This window comes from Triturus cristatus, chromosome 10, assembly GCF_964204655.1.
Source record: "Triturus cristatus chromosome 10, aTriCri1.1, whole genome shotgun sequence".
Lineage (NCBI taxonomy): Eukaryota > Metazoa > Chordata > Amphibia > Caudata > Salamandridae > Triturus > Triturus cristatus.
The window spans coordinates 528,804,709-528,818,813 of NC_140593.1; the positions used below are offsets into that span (position 1 = coordinate 528,804,709).

General features: G+C 41.3%; 1 protein-coding gene across 4 annotated transcripts in view; it reads right to left on the reverse strand.

Moving 5' to 3' along the window:
• The window catches only part of DPP6 (dipeptidyl peptidase like 6), a 2,129,336-nt gene that overhangs the window by 1,156,728 nt on the left and 958,503 nt on the right, over positions 1–14,105 (reverse strand). For all 4 annotated transcript variants that reach the window (XM_085631994.1, XM_085631993.1, XM_085631995.1 and 1 more), the window contains exon 3: positions 1,424–1,522. In XM_085631994.1, the coding sequence (XP_085488120.1) occupies positions 1,424–1,522 (99 nt within the window). The remainder of the gene's footprint in view (positions 1–1,423; positions 1,523–14,105) is intronic.

Sequence of the window (14,105 nt, forward strand, 5' to 3'; positions counted from 1 at the left end):
ACAGACGGACTGTATTCCAGTAATATAAATATCTTTAACTGGGTATAGAGAAGGGTTTACACACAGCCTCTCAACACCTTAACTCAGTGTTTCGCAAACTGTGGGAAGTGGATCGCGAGCTAATATTTGGTGGGTTGGGGAAGTACCAGGAACAAAAATGCCTTTAAATGATGTGTTTATCTTGTAACATTTGCCGTGCTTTGAAGACAGAGGTCAAACGTCAGGCTATGCCTTCCTTCTAACAAGTTGCTGCTTATTCTATTAACATGGGATGAATGGTGTTTACTTTTCTTTCTCTGACTGCAAAGTGAAGAGAGTTTTTACATTTAATTTTATTTTTTTGCAACGCACAACAAAGTGTAAATACCTCTAAAAGAACTGTAAGCTTTCAGCATTTAAGAAAGCAAATATGAAGTACATATTTTTTGTAATTCTGATGTATGCTGCAAACAGAGATTTTTATTAAGTTAAATGCAACCAAAAAGCCACTTTAAATGGTGATGCAGAAATTATAAATATTCACAGAAACCCAATTTAAACACATCATCATTTGAGTGATATATGCTATACACCTTTATCAATACAGCTGTATGTCTGTTCAAGGTTAGTGGCCATTTCAAAGGAAAATGTGCGGTCTGTAAATGACAATGCGCTACCACACCATGCTTTAGTTACATTCAAAAATCGCCCTTCCTCCTCTCTATTAAAGGTAGGCAGGTTGTAAAAGTTTGTCATTCTAAAAAGTGGGTCGTGGTTCCAAAACGTTTGGGAACCACTGCCTTAATTGGCTGCAATTCTGAATGAAACTATTGTAATGATTGTACCTGGGAACAGAAGGACAAGTGTAAAATGTACATAAAGCAACTGGAAAATAGCTCAAATAATGTCAAAATGTGAATCTGGTCAATCTTTTGCGAAGGTTATGATGGAAAATAAATTATTATTATTGACCAATAGTTAGTATAGAAAGACCATTTTGAAAGAAAAATCATCGACAATCGGGCTTCATACTGTGATGTTATTTTGTGCTAAAAAAAAATGTTAAGTGATAGCCTGTGTAACTGTGGCAGAAATTGCTGTTGACCATTGGTAAGTAAATTCTACTGACTTCAATAATAGTTTATGGTACTGTGGACATTGGGTTATACATTCACAGTGTAAACTGACGGACTTTCTACAGGTTACATAAGATACCATCAGAAACCAATGACAAAATTAGCCATAAATAATGAGATCCGGCGACTAAATTCGACTTTTTCCATTACATTGACTGTCCAAAACCCCTATGCCAACAAAGGGATAAAATGTTTGACTCGTCGACTTGAATTTCCGCTTCATTATTTCCACTAGAATAAAAAGCACGACAAAGGAAGCAAGTTATCAAATACAATGGCTATATATAGAGAAGGAAAGCACAACTGACCACTGATCCATTTAACTTCTGGGTCATGGATTTTAAACTCTTTGTTGACCAGATCCTGCAGCGTTACCTTTGCCTTAAGCGACAAGCTGTTATCTTCCACTGAAAGACAGAGAAAACAGGTAAATATTATTTACTGTAGATGTCAATATAATAATCAGCTTATAAAGAACTAAGATAGACGTTGATGTTTTAAATTGAAAAATACAATGATTTGCATGCTTTAATTGGTTAAACATGCAACAATTTCATAATATACATGCATAACCATATGAAATAACATGTAAGCATCTACAGCCTTATAATGTTTACATCACCTTAGAAACACTAAGCATATACAAACCTTTAAGAGCACACATTAAAAAAAACATGCTTTGGAATAAATAATTATTGCCAGAACAATTTCAGGTGCAAATTTAACGTCTAAAGCTATGTGCATATTTTGAAGGTACTGGTAGAGTTACCTATGGTTCACCTGTGTCTAGAAAATAAATTGGTGCTGCTGTTACTCCAGGTCCATGGATAATAAGTTATTATCAACCATCATTGACATCAATGCAACCAAGAATGCTGAATTTTAATGTCCCTGGTGGCCTTTTGGGATCCTCCTGCTACTGTTGACACACCCTCTAGTCTCTTTCACACACAGAGTACTACAATGAAGTTTACAAGCGCCACTCCTGTCTCTGCCCTCCACCATGGTTCAAGCCTTTGCAGCCCATCTTATCCCTGATCGTAGAAGAACCAATCACATCTTTCCAGACCTGCTATTAATCCACTAAATGGTAGTCTAGCAGAGGATTGATTTTAAATCCTTTGATCGCAAGGACCTTTTCAGATCTATTCTAAATTTTAGGTTCAAGCTGCTACATCCCCGCCACCCAGCACTTGCCAGAACCATCTTTTGCGACATAGATTTAGGTACAAATGGTCCTGGAGAAGTCTGTTCTGCTCTTAAGGTTCATTTGATCTTTCCCTCTCAAGGAAACTGTAAATAAAACTGCACACCACACTGCATCCAGACTCAAATAGGCAATCCTCTGTTTGTGGTACCTTCTCTTGCTATCATTACACCTGTCCCACGATCACTCTAAGGCACATATCAGACTGTGCTAGCACTTTGAATAAACAATATGTGATTAAAAACATATTTCCATAAATAAATACTTTATTTGTATAGCATATTTTTCAAGCAGAGAGGAGCTCCTGCATGGTGTAACTCTCCATAAGGAAATGTACTGACCTAAGACTTATGGACTCGGATCTAACAAAGCTTAAGAAGGACTTAAGACATGACATAAATCAATTATTTGATTGAATATATTTTTCCAATAAATTCTAATGGTTTCACAGTTTGAAAGAAGGAGAGCTAGTTCTGCATATTCTGCCAAGCTTTGGATTCAAATGAATGGTGATCTGATGCTTATTTTAAAGAGTTTGAACAGAATATAATGAACAAGACAAGATGAACAAGAAACTTTGGCGTCGTTGCAAATGATTTCCTTAACTGTTTATTATTTAATTCCGTTTTCAAATGTCTGTCTATGCATGGTCAATAAAAATGAAAAGATCCTGAAGTGTCAGTTCAATAATTTTTTCATAAAATTGATTGATCGAATTCACACAGTGAAGCTAATTTCCCACATAGAGACAAATACTAGAGTGAATATAAAAGATTCTTATGTAAAGGTGAATTCTGGAGATCAAAAGTAAAATGTTTGGTCGAACTATGCTTTTTCAAGCCTCCTTACAGATAAAAGGTAGATGCATGCAACCGTTTAATCAATCACTGAGACCAGAGGGCCAGTAATCATGAATGGATGTTTGGGATGGAATTGGGAATACTAGTTATATGCAAACATCATAGAGACCTGGCATATTTTCAGCACATATTTTACCTGAAAAAACAATGTACAATTTGTGGTAGGAAAACCAAAATACTCTGAGTTTAGCAGCTTGGAATAGAGGACAATATAAAATATATGTAATAACGCACATTTTTACCTACAGACCTCTGAATGGGGTGATAATATCACACCAGAGAAAAAGCAGCATTTACATCGGTAAGCGCCAGGATACCCTCCCGGGTGATAGTGCACTCTACAAAGCTGCATGCCATACCATAATGGGGACACCAGCTAACAGAAATGTGAGTCTCAGAAGAGACCTAAATGCTGCTGCTGTGTGAAGGGGCCAGGTGAATGAGGGCCCAAGCACTATATAGCGCAGTTGATTCCCCCGCCGCGCAGGACACCAGCTAACGGGCCTGCGAGTCCCCAGATAGATCTCGGTGCTGCTGCAGTGAGAAGAGGCCAGGTGAAAGAGGGCCCAAGCACTATATAGCGCAGTTGATTCTCCCGCCACGTGGGATGTGCCCGGGCCAAGGGAGGGCCCATCTGAACCTGTCCGAGCCCGGCTGAGACTGGACCAGGCCCACTTGTTAGTCTCCCTCCTTTGCTGCCCTAACACAGGCTCCAGTGTTTTCAATGCAAATGTGTAAGGCTACCATCAGGTGGGATTCCACTCTGCAGAAAGCGTTAGATCCCTCCAAATTCCGTTGGGGTAAGACATGTATTTTATCCTTTACCTCATCACCATGTTGGGCTCTCAATGAAGAAATTACTAACATATAGGAAAGGTTCACCTTACAAGGGTGGGTTGACAGTGGATCCTCGCCAGCTGTTTGTGGTGCTTCTGATGAAGTGTGTTCACTACCTGTCGGTGTCTCAGCAACTGCAATAGTCATTGTACCCTCGAGGAAGGCCAACATACATCCACTCACTCTCAACTAGGTGTGTTGGTCAATGCACTGGCCCGGTTGGAGGATCTCATTTTTGGCACCAACCTCACCAGGGACGTGATAAGGACATCTGGTCAGGAGGGTTATCCTGACATTGGCATGGGTAGGTATTTAAGGGAGTCTGCTTGTTTAGGCACCTAGCCTTCCAACCTCATCCCTCACCACCCTAACTTGGATTGCCCGCCCCATTCAGATTTCGAGATTGTTATTGACATTCCTCTTGAATCAACTCCATATGTGGTGGTTTTAGGAAATGTGCTGCCTTTGAAAGGACATATGACTGACTCTTATGCTCAACTGAAGAACAAGGTTCCAATTTGGGCCCCCTGCATATATGATCAGATCAACATGGTGAGAAGAGCAAGTTGGGTGGGGAAAGACAAGAAAAACTTTAAAGCAGACTGTGTGTTGATCAAATTGAACTGTCCAACGGAATCAGAGCGTGTCCTGACCCCTATTAGCTCCCCCAGACTTAGTAAACCCTCTACAATATAGGCCCTACAGCTAACTTACTTTTACAGGCCGGAGGTAGGATGTTCCACACCCTGGACAAAGGATGTCATCGGGGCCATGCCCCTCACATATAGCCTCGTGTCTACGGCTTTGGAGATCACTAAAAGATATGCCCACCTGAACTCCTTGGATTTTTTGTGATTTACTTGAGCTAAATCCTGTTGTCCCCCACTCCTCCCACCGCGATTGTCCTTCTGACTGTCTCCCTGATGACCTTGCTGTGTGTAATCTTAAGGATCTTAATCTGGTAAACTGGAACATTGCTGGTCTTGCCTCTAAAGTTAATGATTTGAATTGGAATTCTTTTATTAAAATGTTTCATGTGATTTATTTGCGATAAACTTGGGAGACTATTAACTGTTTTTTATGGAGCGATATAAAACTCATTTTACCCCAGCAGTTGATTCGGTTGCTGGTTGGGCAAACGGTGGCCTGGTAACTTTTGTATCCTTAGAGTTTAGGGGGTTGGTTAAGGAAATGCATTTAGGATCGACAATTTTACAAGTTTCAAGAAACACCCTTTCAGGCTTTACTCTATTAAACCAATTGCAGTTTTACAATGCAAAAACCTGGTCACATCAATTTACTAATATCCACACATTGGGTTCTTTTACTGACACATTGGCTGATAAAAGGAACAGTCTGGCCAATCTAATTATTGCAGGAGATTTTAACATGCATTTATGTGAGAGCCCCTTTGATGTCACGTGTAAATCCACCAGGTGTAGGAATAGGATATATGAAGGGTTACATATGGACCATACTAGAGAGGGGACAGAGTTAAAAACCATATTAAATGACAATAACCTAGTCTTTTCTCTGTATAAAATGGTTAACACAAACGTACCGCAAATTCTTCCCACTTTTACTGGTCGGGGCTCCTCAATCATACATTACAAATTATTTATCAGCCCCCCTCTTCTTAATGATTTCAAACTTTAACATATCTAACAGCATTTATAGCGATCACAATCCAGTTTCCCTTACCTTGAACTGATCATGCCCAACCATATTAAGAACACATGGAGCCTGGGTGAGTTTTAACCAGTTAACCAAGGCAGACATTTTAGATGAAACACACAAAATGATTGACGGAATGTTGCACATTGGCAAAACATTCACCCCCAGTCACAGATCTGGGGTTAATCCATCGTTATTTTGCTCATCACGCCACCCCAGTTCGGACATAGCCATATGCAAATCAGTCTTGACCCTGTGCCTCATGGGAACAGTCCAGCCCGAACTTTAGATGGTCTATGGTGGAGCTTGAGTGCTTTAAACAAACGTCGTTCCTTAGTTGCGCACAGTATTTTTCCGCATGTTTAGACACCAATACTACAGATCAGGTGATCTTAGCTGCGTTTGGGAGTATTTCTGAAAAGTTAGTGGCACTTTTACATCTCCCAGTAACTAACTCTATGACACCTGTACCAAAATGGTTTGATTTTAGCTGCTCCAAGGCCCTACAGAATTTAAAGCAAGCCTTAAAAGCTACACCTAGAGATGGGGAGCATATAGTATTCTGTTGGTAGACTTATAAGTCTGAACTCAGCAGGCACAAAAAATCCTTGAGGGAATCAGCTTGGAATGATATAGTGCAAGCTAGCACCTGAAAAAAGTAGCTCCACCTTTTGGCGTATCATCAATTAACCATGTTTTGCACACAAAAATGTGCCAGCTTTATATGATCATATTACTGCTAGCCAATGGGTCACCCACTTTGAAGGTATATATAACTGTTAGTTTCCTTAAGAGGTACAAGGGACAGGCTCACCCATTGCAGGGAGGTCGAATTTTTAATTTAGATTAGAGGAAGTTAATCAGGGAATCTTAGGTCTCCCCAGGAATAAGGCCCTGGGCCTGGATGGTAATCTCCTGGATCTGTGTATTACTGATGTTGCGGTCTGGCCCCACATTGACCATGATTTTAAAAGCAGCGGTTACCCCCCATCTTCCTGGGCCGCTTCTGTATAGGTCCCCGCATTCAAAAAGGGTGACAAAGACAACACACAATAGCAAAGACCTATACCCTTAATCAATTCTGTTGTAAAGTTCCTGGAGCATGTGTAATTGGATAGATTATCCTGTTGGGCAGAGGAGAACAACATCATAGCAGACTTGAAGTATGGATTTACACCGGGTAAGTCCACTACTGATCAATGTTTCAATCTGTATATGGTTAGCAATAAATGCACGGTAGCCCATTCTAAATCAGTCCATCTGGCCTTCATGGATCTTTGAAGTAGATGGGTCCTAACACTGCTTATTTTTTTGCAGGACGTTCATCTCAATACAACGGCATCTGTTAGCTATACTGATGATTCCACGTGCACTAACAACTTTAAAACTGGAATTGGGGTTCACCAAGGGTGCATACTTACCCCCTTTTTAGACACTCTGTAAATATTTCAGTGGTCTTAAACAAGCACTGGTGGCACCCTATATATAGGTCCTCGTCAGCTTCCAGTTTTGCTTTATTCTGGTGACGCATTCATGATAGTTAAGACCGCTTGGGGTTTCCAAATCTTACTGACTACCTTTGCTGCCTTTATGAATAAGCTGGATCTGGCAGTCAACTTTACTAAATACTTTCGTTATGGAGGGTGGCCCCAGTTCAACCAGATCTAAAATATACAGTGTGATCAATCACACCCTCTCTAAGGTTAAAACCTTCCCGTATCTGGGTGATTCCTTTGATTCCAATGTTTACTGAAATCCCATAATTATAGTCAAGAGAGAGGACTTTACCAGGAACAATGTAGCTGTATTTAGTTTTGCATCTAGACTGGGAAGCAGACTGCTTAAGGCATTAGTTAAGTTTTACCAACTAAAGTGTTCCTCTAAATTATTCTATGGTTAGGACTTTGGGGATATATGTCAGTTAATCAACTCCAGACTATAGAAAATAAATTCCTGGGGCTCTTGTTATGGGACCCCCCAAAGTACCTTGACTCTACGTGTTCATGAGGAGTCGGGAGTTAATTATCTAAGTGACCTGAGAGCCCTTCGTCCCCTGCTTGGACGAATCCGGGTGTGGGTACTTTGAACAGGTTGATCTTGAGGGATTATCTGTCGCTAGATCATGCCCTTAAAATTTCTTGTCTCAGCAATATCAAGGAATCATTCCATTGCATGGAAAGGGCATTGCTATTTCACAACCAAAGGTTATATCAAACGCTGACTGTAAATAGGCGAGGGACCAATTTTTAGAACAAAAAAGTTGTATAGAGAGAATTGTTGAAATTGTCCGTACGGGGCATGTCTTGTTGACCACGGCCCTGCTGATGGAGCCTTACCTAATGATCATGAAAAACAAAATGGAATGATTTTTGCTCACTAGGTTTAGATTTAATCTACTGCATCTGTCGTTAGGTTTCCCTAGCGGTTGATATGATTTTGGGTCCTTGTGACTGCGACAATGTGTCTCTGCAGGACACAATGCATTTTATCATCTTTTGTAGATTTTATTAAATGCCCAGGAGAGCTTTTATCACTCTATTATATAAAGCCAGGGGATTTTCACAAGTTTGACCTGCTCTTATGTTTTTACAGTTGCTATCAGATGAATTTATCATTTTTATTGTTACACGTTTTTCAAAAGCTATTATGCTTTAAGAAGTTTGCGGTAAGATTGACTGTGTTGTTCAATTTTAAATGCATTTTTGCTTATTGTATTGTATTTATGATTCTGATGTATGCTTTTATGGTTTTAAATGCAACTCAATAAAGATATAAAGATCGAAACATAACACAACAAAAAATAACAAAACATGGGTAGTATTACCGTATGATAATTCCACAAAATCTGTAAGGAGGAGGTGGTTTAATTTTTGGTGATACTTACAAATACCGATATATGACACAGGTGATCCCCAGTGTAAACAGAGCAAAAGCGATGCAATAAGAAAAAGGTGTGTTTAAGGGTTGGTTATAGTATCTGGTTGCTCTAAAGGGTTGCAATATATCTGAAAGATTTTATCCTTGTCCTTATTTGAAGCAGAGGTTTTACAAATGTTTCCAATGAACCCAAGTCAAGCAGCTTGTTCCAGGCAAGGTCTTCTTCAGAGGGCTTGGAAATTCACAAGAGATTAAAAGAACATGTTAGAACTGGAGTTCCTGGTTGGTAGAGGTATGCACCCTGTCCAAATAGAAACCACCACCCTACTCAGGGCAAGCTAGACACACACCAAAAGATAACCTGTGGTCACCCTCTGGTAGTTTACAACAGAGCAGGCATTCTTATCGAAAGAGGCAATGTGTAAAGTATTTGTGCAACATACACACACACAGTAACACAATGAAAACGCCATAAAAAGACTCCACACTGGTTTAGAAAAATAGAGAGTACTTTTATGAGTAAACCAAAACTAGTGCTTTCAAGTCAATAGCGCTAAAAGGTTACTTGAGGTCAAGCACCAGGGTAAATCCAAAGTTTGGGCCGACCGCGAAGGAGGGCAGGGCAGCTACCTTGGATGGAGCAAAGCATCGAGGACTCGATGCGAGAAGTCGAGGAGGCGCCACGTTGATCCTCTGGATGGAGGCGAGCATCGGCTCTGGTCAGCATCATTGATAGAAACTCAGTCGATGAACCCCTTTACGATGCAGGCACTGCATCATCATCAAGCTGCGCAGACTATTGCTGGCTGTAGAATAGCTGTCGGCGAGCAGCTGGTGCGTCGACGTCAAAGGTCGATGCGTTGGATCCTATAGGCGCAAAGGCACTACAGTGTCGATTTAGAGAAATATGCAAAAAAACACTTCTGAGGCCCAGGACTAGAGGGGGCAAATTCCAGCAGCAACATCAGTTGTTGGAAGTCTTTGCTGACCCTGAGATTTCAGACACAGGAGGCAAGCCAGCATGCCCTTTGTGTCATTCTGGGTTCAAGTGAGATGGGTACCGTACTTGTCCTAAGCAGGGCAGGTATCAGCAGGCAGAGGCAGCTCAGCACAGCAGTGAATCCGTTCCTTAGAACAGGCCATGCTTTTAGCACAGTCATTCTTACGACTGGCAGAGTTCTTCAGAGGTCCAGTAGTGTACTGTCTTGGTAGAGTCAGAGCCCCACTTCGTATACCCAAATGTGCCTTTGAAGTGAGGGTGACTTCAAAGCAGCTCCTTGAAGTAAACAGGTCCCCTTTCATCCCAGCCCTGTTTGCCAGGCTAACTATGTGGGACACAGGACACTGCCTATTCAGATGTAAGTGTCAGCTCCCACTCCCCCTTCCTGCCCAGTAAGGCTAGCAGAATGCAGATGAATGCAGATGCATCCTCTGTCACACCCACCCATTGTTTGTGGCGGTCTAGAGGGAATGCACAAACTGTACCTGTCACCCTGTCCAGAGATGTGTATTGGAGACAGGAAACAAGGCACACAGAGCAGTAAGAGCAGAGAAATGTCCACTTCCTGAAAGAGGGATTTCTTAAATAGTAATGTTAAATCCAACTTTACCATTAATGAGGATTTATCATTACTATTCCAAAGACATGACACATGATGCGGCTACTCTGTTCTATTCTGGAATTCCAGCTTAAATGTTTTTTAAGGAATTCCCAATGCTAGCCTACAAGAGGATTAGGCAAATTTAGCAGTTTGTCATTACCAGGACATGTAAGACTTGAAAGGGCATGTCCTAGCTTTTAGTTACACTGCACCATGCCCTTAGGGCTACCTAGGGCCTACCTTAGGGGTGATTTATGTGTAATAAAAGGGATGTTTAAGGCTTGGCAAGTGGTTTTAAAGGCTAAGTCGAAGTAGCAGTAAATTGCACACACAGGCCCTTCAATTGCAGGCTTGAGATAGGTTTCAAAGGCTACTTGTGTGGGTGGCACAATCAGTGCTGCAGGCCCACTAGTAGCATTTACATTACAAGCCCTGGGTATATGGCATACCACTGTACAAGGGACTTACAAATACATTAAATATGCTAAACAGGTTTAAACCAATTATACCAGCGCAAGCACTTTAGCACTCGTCAGCAGTGGTAAACTGCCCAAAGTCCTCAGACCAACAGAAAGAAGGTCAGAAAAAGAGTAGTAGGATGGCAAAACCTTTAGGGTGACCCTTCAGAGAGGGCAATTTTGAACTGTTTCAACCCAAGGTGTACATGTTATATGAAGAAGTGGTGACTCCTGTGCTGCTGACCCATCTCATTAAAAAATAAAGAATACCTTGAATTTGCTTTGTCTTCCCATTTTAATCTTCTGATGAAAAACATGTTTAGCTCACCCACACAATTTTTAATCAGGTCTAAAAAAAAAAAGGGAAAATATAAAAGTTGACTGAAGAGACACAACCTCACATATTCTAGAGAACCCACAAGTAGAAGGTTGTCCAGGCAGGGAATAGTTCTACTCTCGATGCTTTCAAGTGCCAGTTGCGGAAATCACTGGTAAAGCCTACAATGCTACAGGTGAAGGTTCATCATCCTGTATGAGTATATAAAGGTTTGGCAATCCCATAAGAGGTTTTGGAGGTGTTTTCGAGGGTATTCAACATACAACAATCCTTTAACTCCCCTCACTCCGTCTTTAGTGTGTTAGTTACCTACGTCAGACCGGTCCTGTATGTGTGAGAGAACAGTGTGGTCCTCCCGCTACCACTGCCTAGCCCTTACGTATTTGTTTTGGTGAAGGTTTCACTGCAACTGTCCATATTTTACTTTTGTTGTGTTGTGAAGCTCAGCATACAGCTTTTTACTATACAAAAAAAATAATTATTTGCATTGTTTTAATGTATGATGTGAATGAAAGAGTGAGCCTTCACTAAATATGTGAGCAGAGTTTCATATATAAACCGTTAGGTTTTACATGTGAAAAGAGCAGTTTAAATGGACTAGAATGCTTTGTACAATTTTAAAATAGAGGTGACAAGTGGCTCAAAAACATGCATAACATCTTCTGCTAGGTCTGACATTTCAGCTAACCTCACTGTGCCATCTGGGGTTTTCAATTCATAATGAATGTGTTAAAAGCACAAGTATAAGGCTTGCAATGCAGCAGGCTGTTGGCAGATAAGCCAGGGATCACTGATCATGCCATATGTCATAGTGCCGCTTGCCAGACATATGAAATACAAAAAATAATTTAGTTCTTGACTTTCTGCCATTTTAGCTCACACATAAGCTGTCTGTTGCAATTGGGCGTAGAGCTTGCACATCGCTTGCCATCGGTTGGCTCAATGGTCATTCTCATTTGCTTGCATCTTAGTCATCAACTTTCTGTAGGTTTTCCTTCATTTTCTTTTGTTTGTCCCTCCCATGCAGCATGGATGCATTAATTGTATCCTTCCACTACTCTTTTTTCATGCACTAATTTTTTTCATTTTGTTTAAGCATTTCTATGAGTGAGTGTGCTTTCCAGCTGTCTCCCTCCTGTACTTCTCTCCTCTCCATGTTCCTATTTCTTGCCCTCCCTTAGTAACCTTTCCTGCTTCCTTCCAGCTCACCTTCCCTTGCCGTTCTTACTTTCACACTACCCCATGTAGGTTTGCTCCCCAGCCAGCCTGCCTACCTTCTGTTGTCCATCTGCTTCCCCATCCCCTCCTGCCGCCTTCCCTTGTCAGCCTCCTCTTCCAGCCCCTCCCACACACCCTCCCTTATCAGTTTGCTTCCCCAGGTCATGCTGCCCACCCCGTTTTGTCCGCGTGCTCCACCAACCTCTCCCATGCACCGTCCAATGTAGGATTGCTTCCGTAGCCCTCTGTTGTAAGCTTGCCGCCCCATCCCCTCCTGCTCACCCTCTATTGCCACACTGACTTGTACATTCAAGATAAGGTTTACAGACATATACTCTGAATATTAAGCAACCTATTTGAGTGCCAGAAGCTTAAATATGACATTCATGTTATTTTTGTGATGGGCATTCACATAGAGTAAATAATGTGGCTGTATTTTGCAGTTTAGCTTTGTTTTGTCCATAAGAAGTTTGTAGAGACCTGTGTTCATTTTCCATCTCACATACTTGTGCCAGCCCAAGTTCCAAATGGAAGATAGTAATGTGGGTGCGTGATTTAATATCCCCCTTGTTAAGAATTCACGTTTTCAATCCTGGCCAATAATGTACATGGAATAAATACTGACTCCCTTAAGGCAGGGTGAAGGAGTAATCAGGATCCCATCAAGCAACTGGAAGCAAGAAAGTCATTTGTTATCACTCCGGCCGAGCAGTGCTAGGGATCTGGTGGTTTTGAAACATCAGTCATGGGGTCCAAAGCCACACTTCATCTCAACATCTTGTAATATTTTGCCTAGATAGGATACTAACCTGACTTAAGGTCAATAGAGGGTAAGTGGAACCCAATGTCATTTTGGTTTCATCGAGTGGAGTTTTGTGTAAAGTGATTTGTTGTTTTTAATGTAACAATGTACTCCTGTTGAGCTGCAGTGGACTTCAATTTAAGACAGAATAGATCCTCATTCAATTTAATATCATGTATTCTACTTGTCATCATGCCACATATGATCATAAAACATATGCTATCGACTGGGATACATTCTATTCTGTATTCCCATACTGAATGAGCAAAACAACACATTTGAAACTGGACAAATAATTCAGCTGGCAAAATATGCCGCTGTAGAGAGACTTTAATCTGAATCTAAGAGCTAAACCCAAACAAATGAAAATCAGGAAGGACCTGAAAACTACCTTTTCTGACTTGTCCTCAACTAGGACTGTCTAAGGACAAGTTTTGTCCTGGAGAAAACTGGATGTGATTCCTCACCTCACCCTGTTGGATACTAGCAGAGCCGGACTGGCCGTAGCGGGCACAGGGCATTTCCCCGGTGGGCCAGAGGGGTAGGGACCGGTTTTGTACCCGTGAGGACCAGTTTTGTTACATGGGGCTGATTTTGCAGCAGTGCTGCAATATCGCCCCCTGTAACAAAAGCGGGATCAGGGCTTCTCACTAGCACCCTCCCCCCAGTCGCGTCCCCTCCAATCCCAGGCCCGGTCGAGCAGCAATCTGCCAAGGCTGGTTGCTGTTCCTAGTCCGGCCCTGGATACTAGCTGTCCTATCCAACAACCAAGCTGTACTGCCTACCTGCAAGTGTTCAAAATCACCGAAAGGGAGCAAGCAGTGCTATACAAAACTCCACAATACAAACACACATTTTATCAGACTAATAGTAATTCAACTTCTTCATTAAATGAATTTTGCAGAGGGTGTCGATTTTGACTTTTATACATTTAGGGCTGCTTAGGTCCCTGAGATGTATCCACTTTTTATAAATACACATCAAGGGAAATTACAAGACTATGATGCCTTGTTCAGATATGAATTATAAAGAGACACATCTTAAAACTCAAGAGTCTTCTACACACATAAATATATATTCTATTAGGTATAATGAATAGGTCATGATCCTTGAACGATT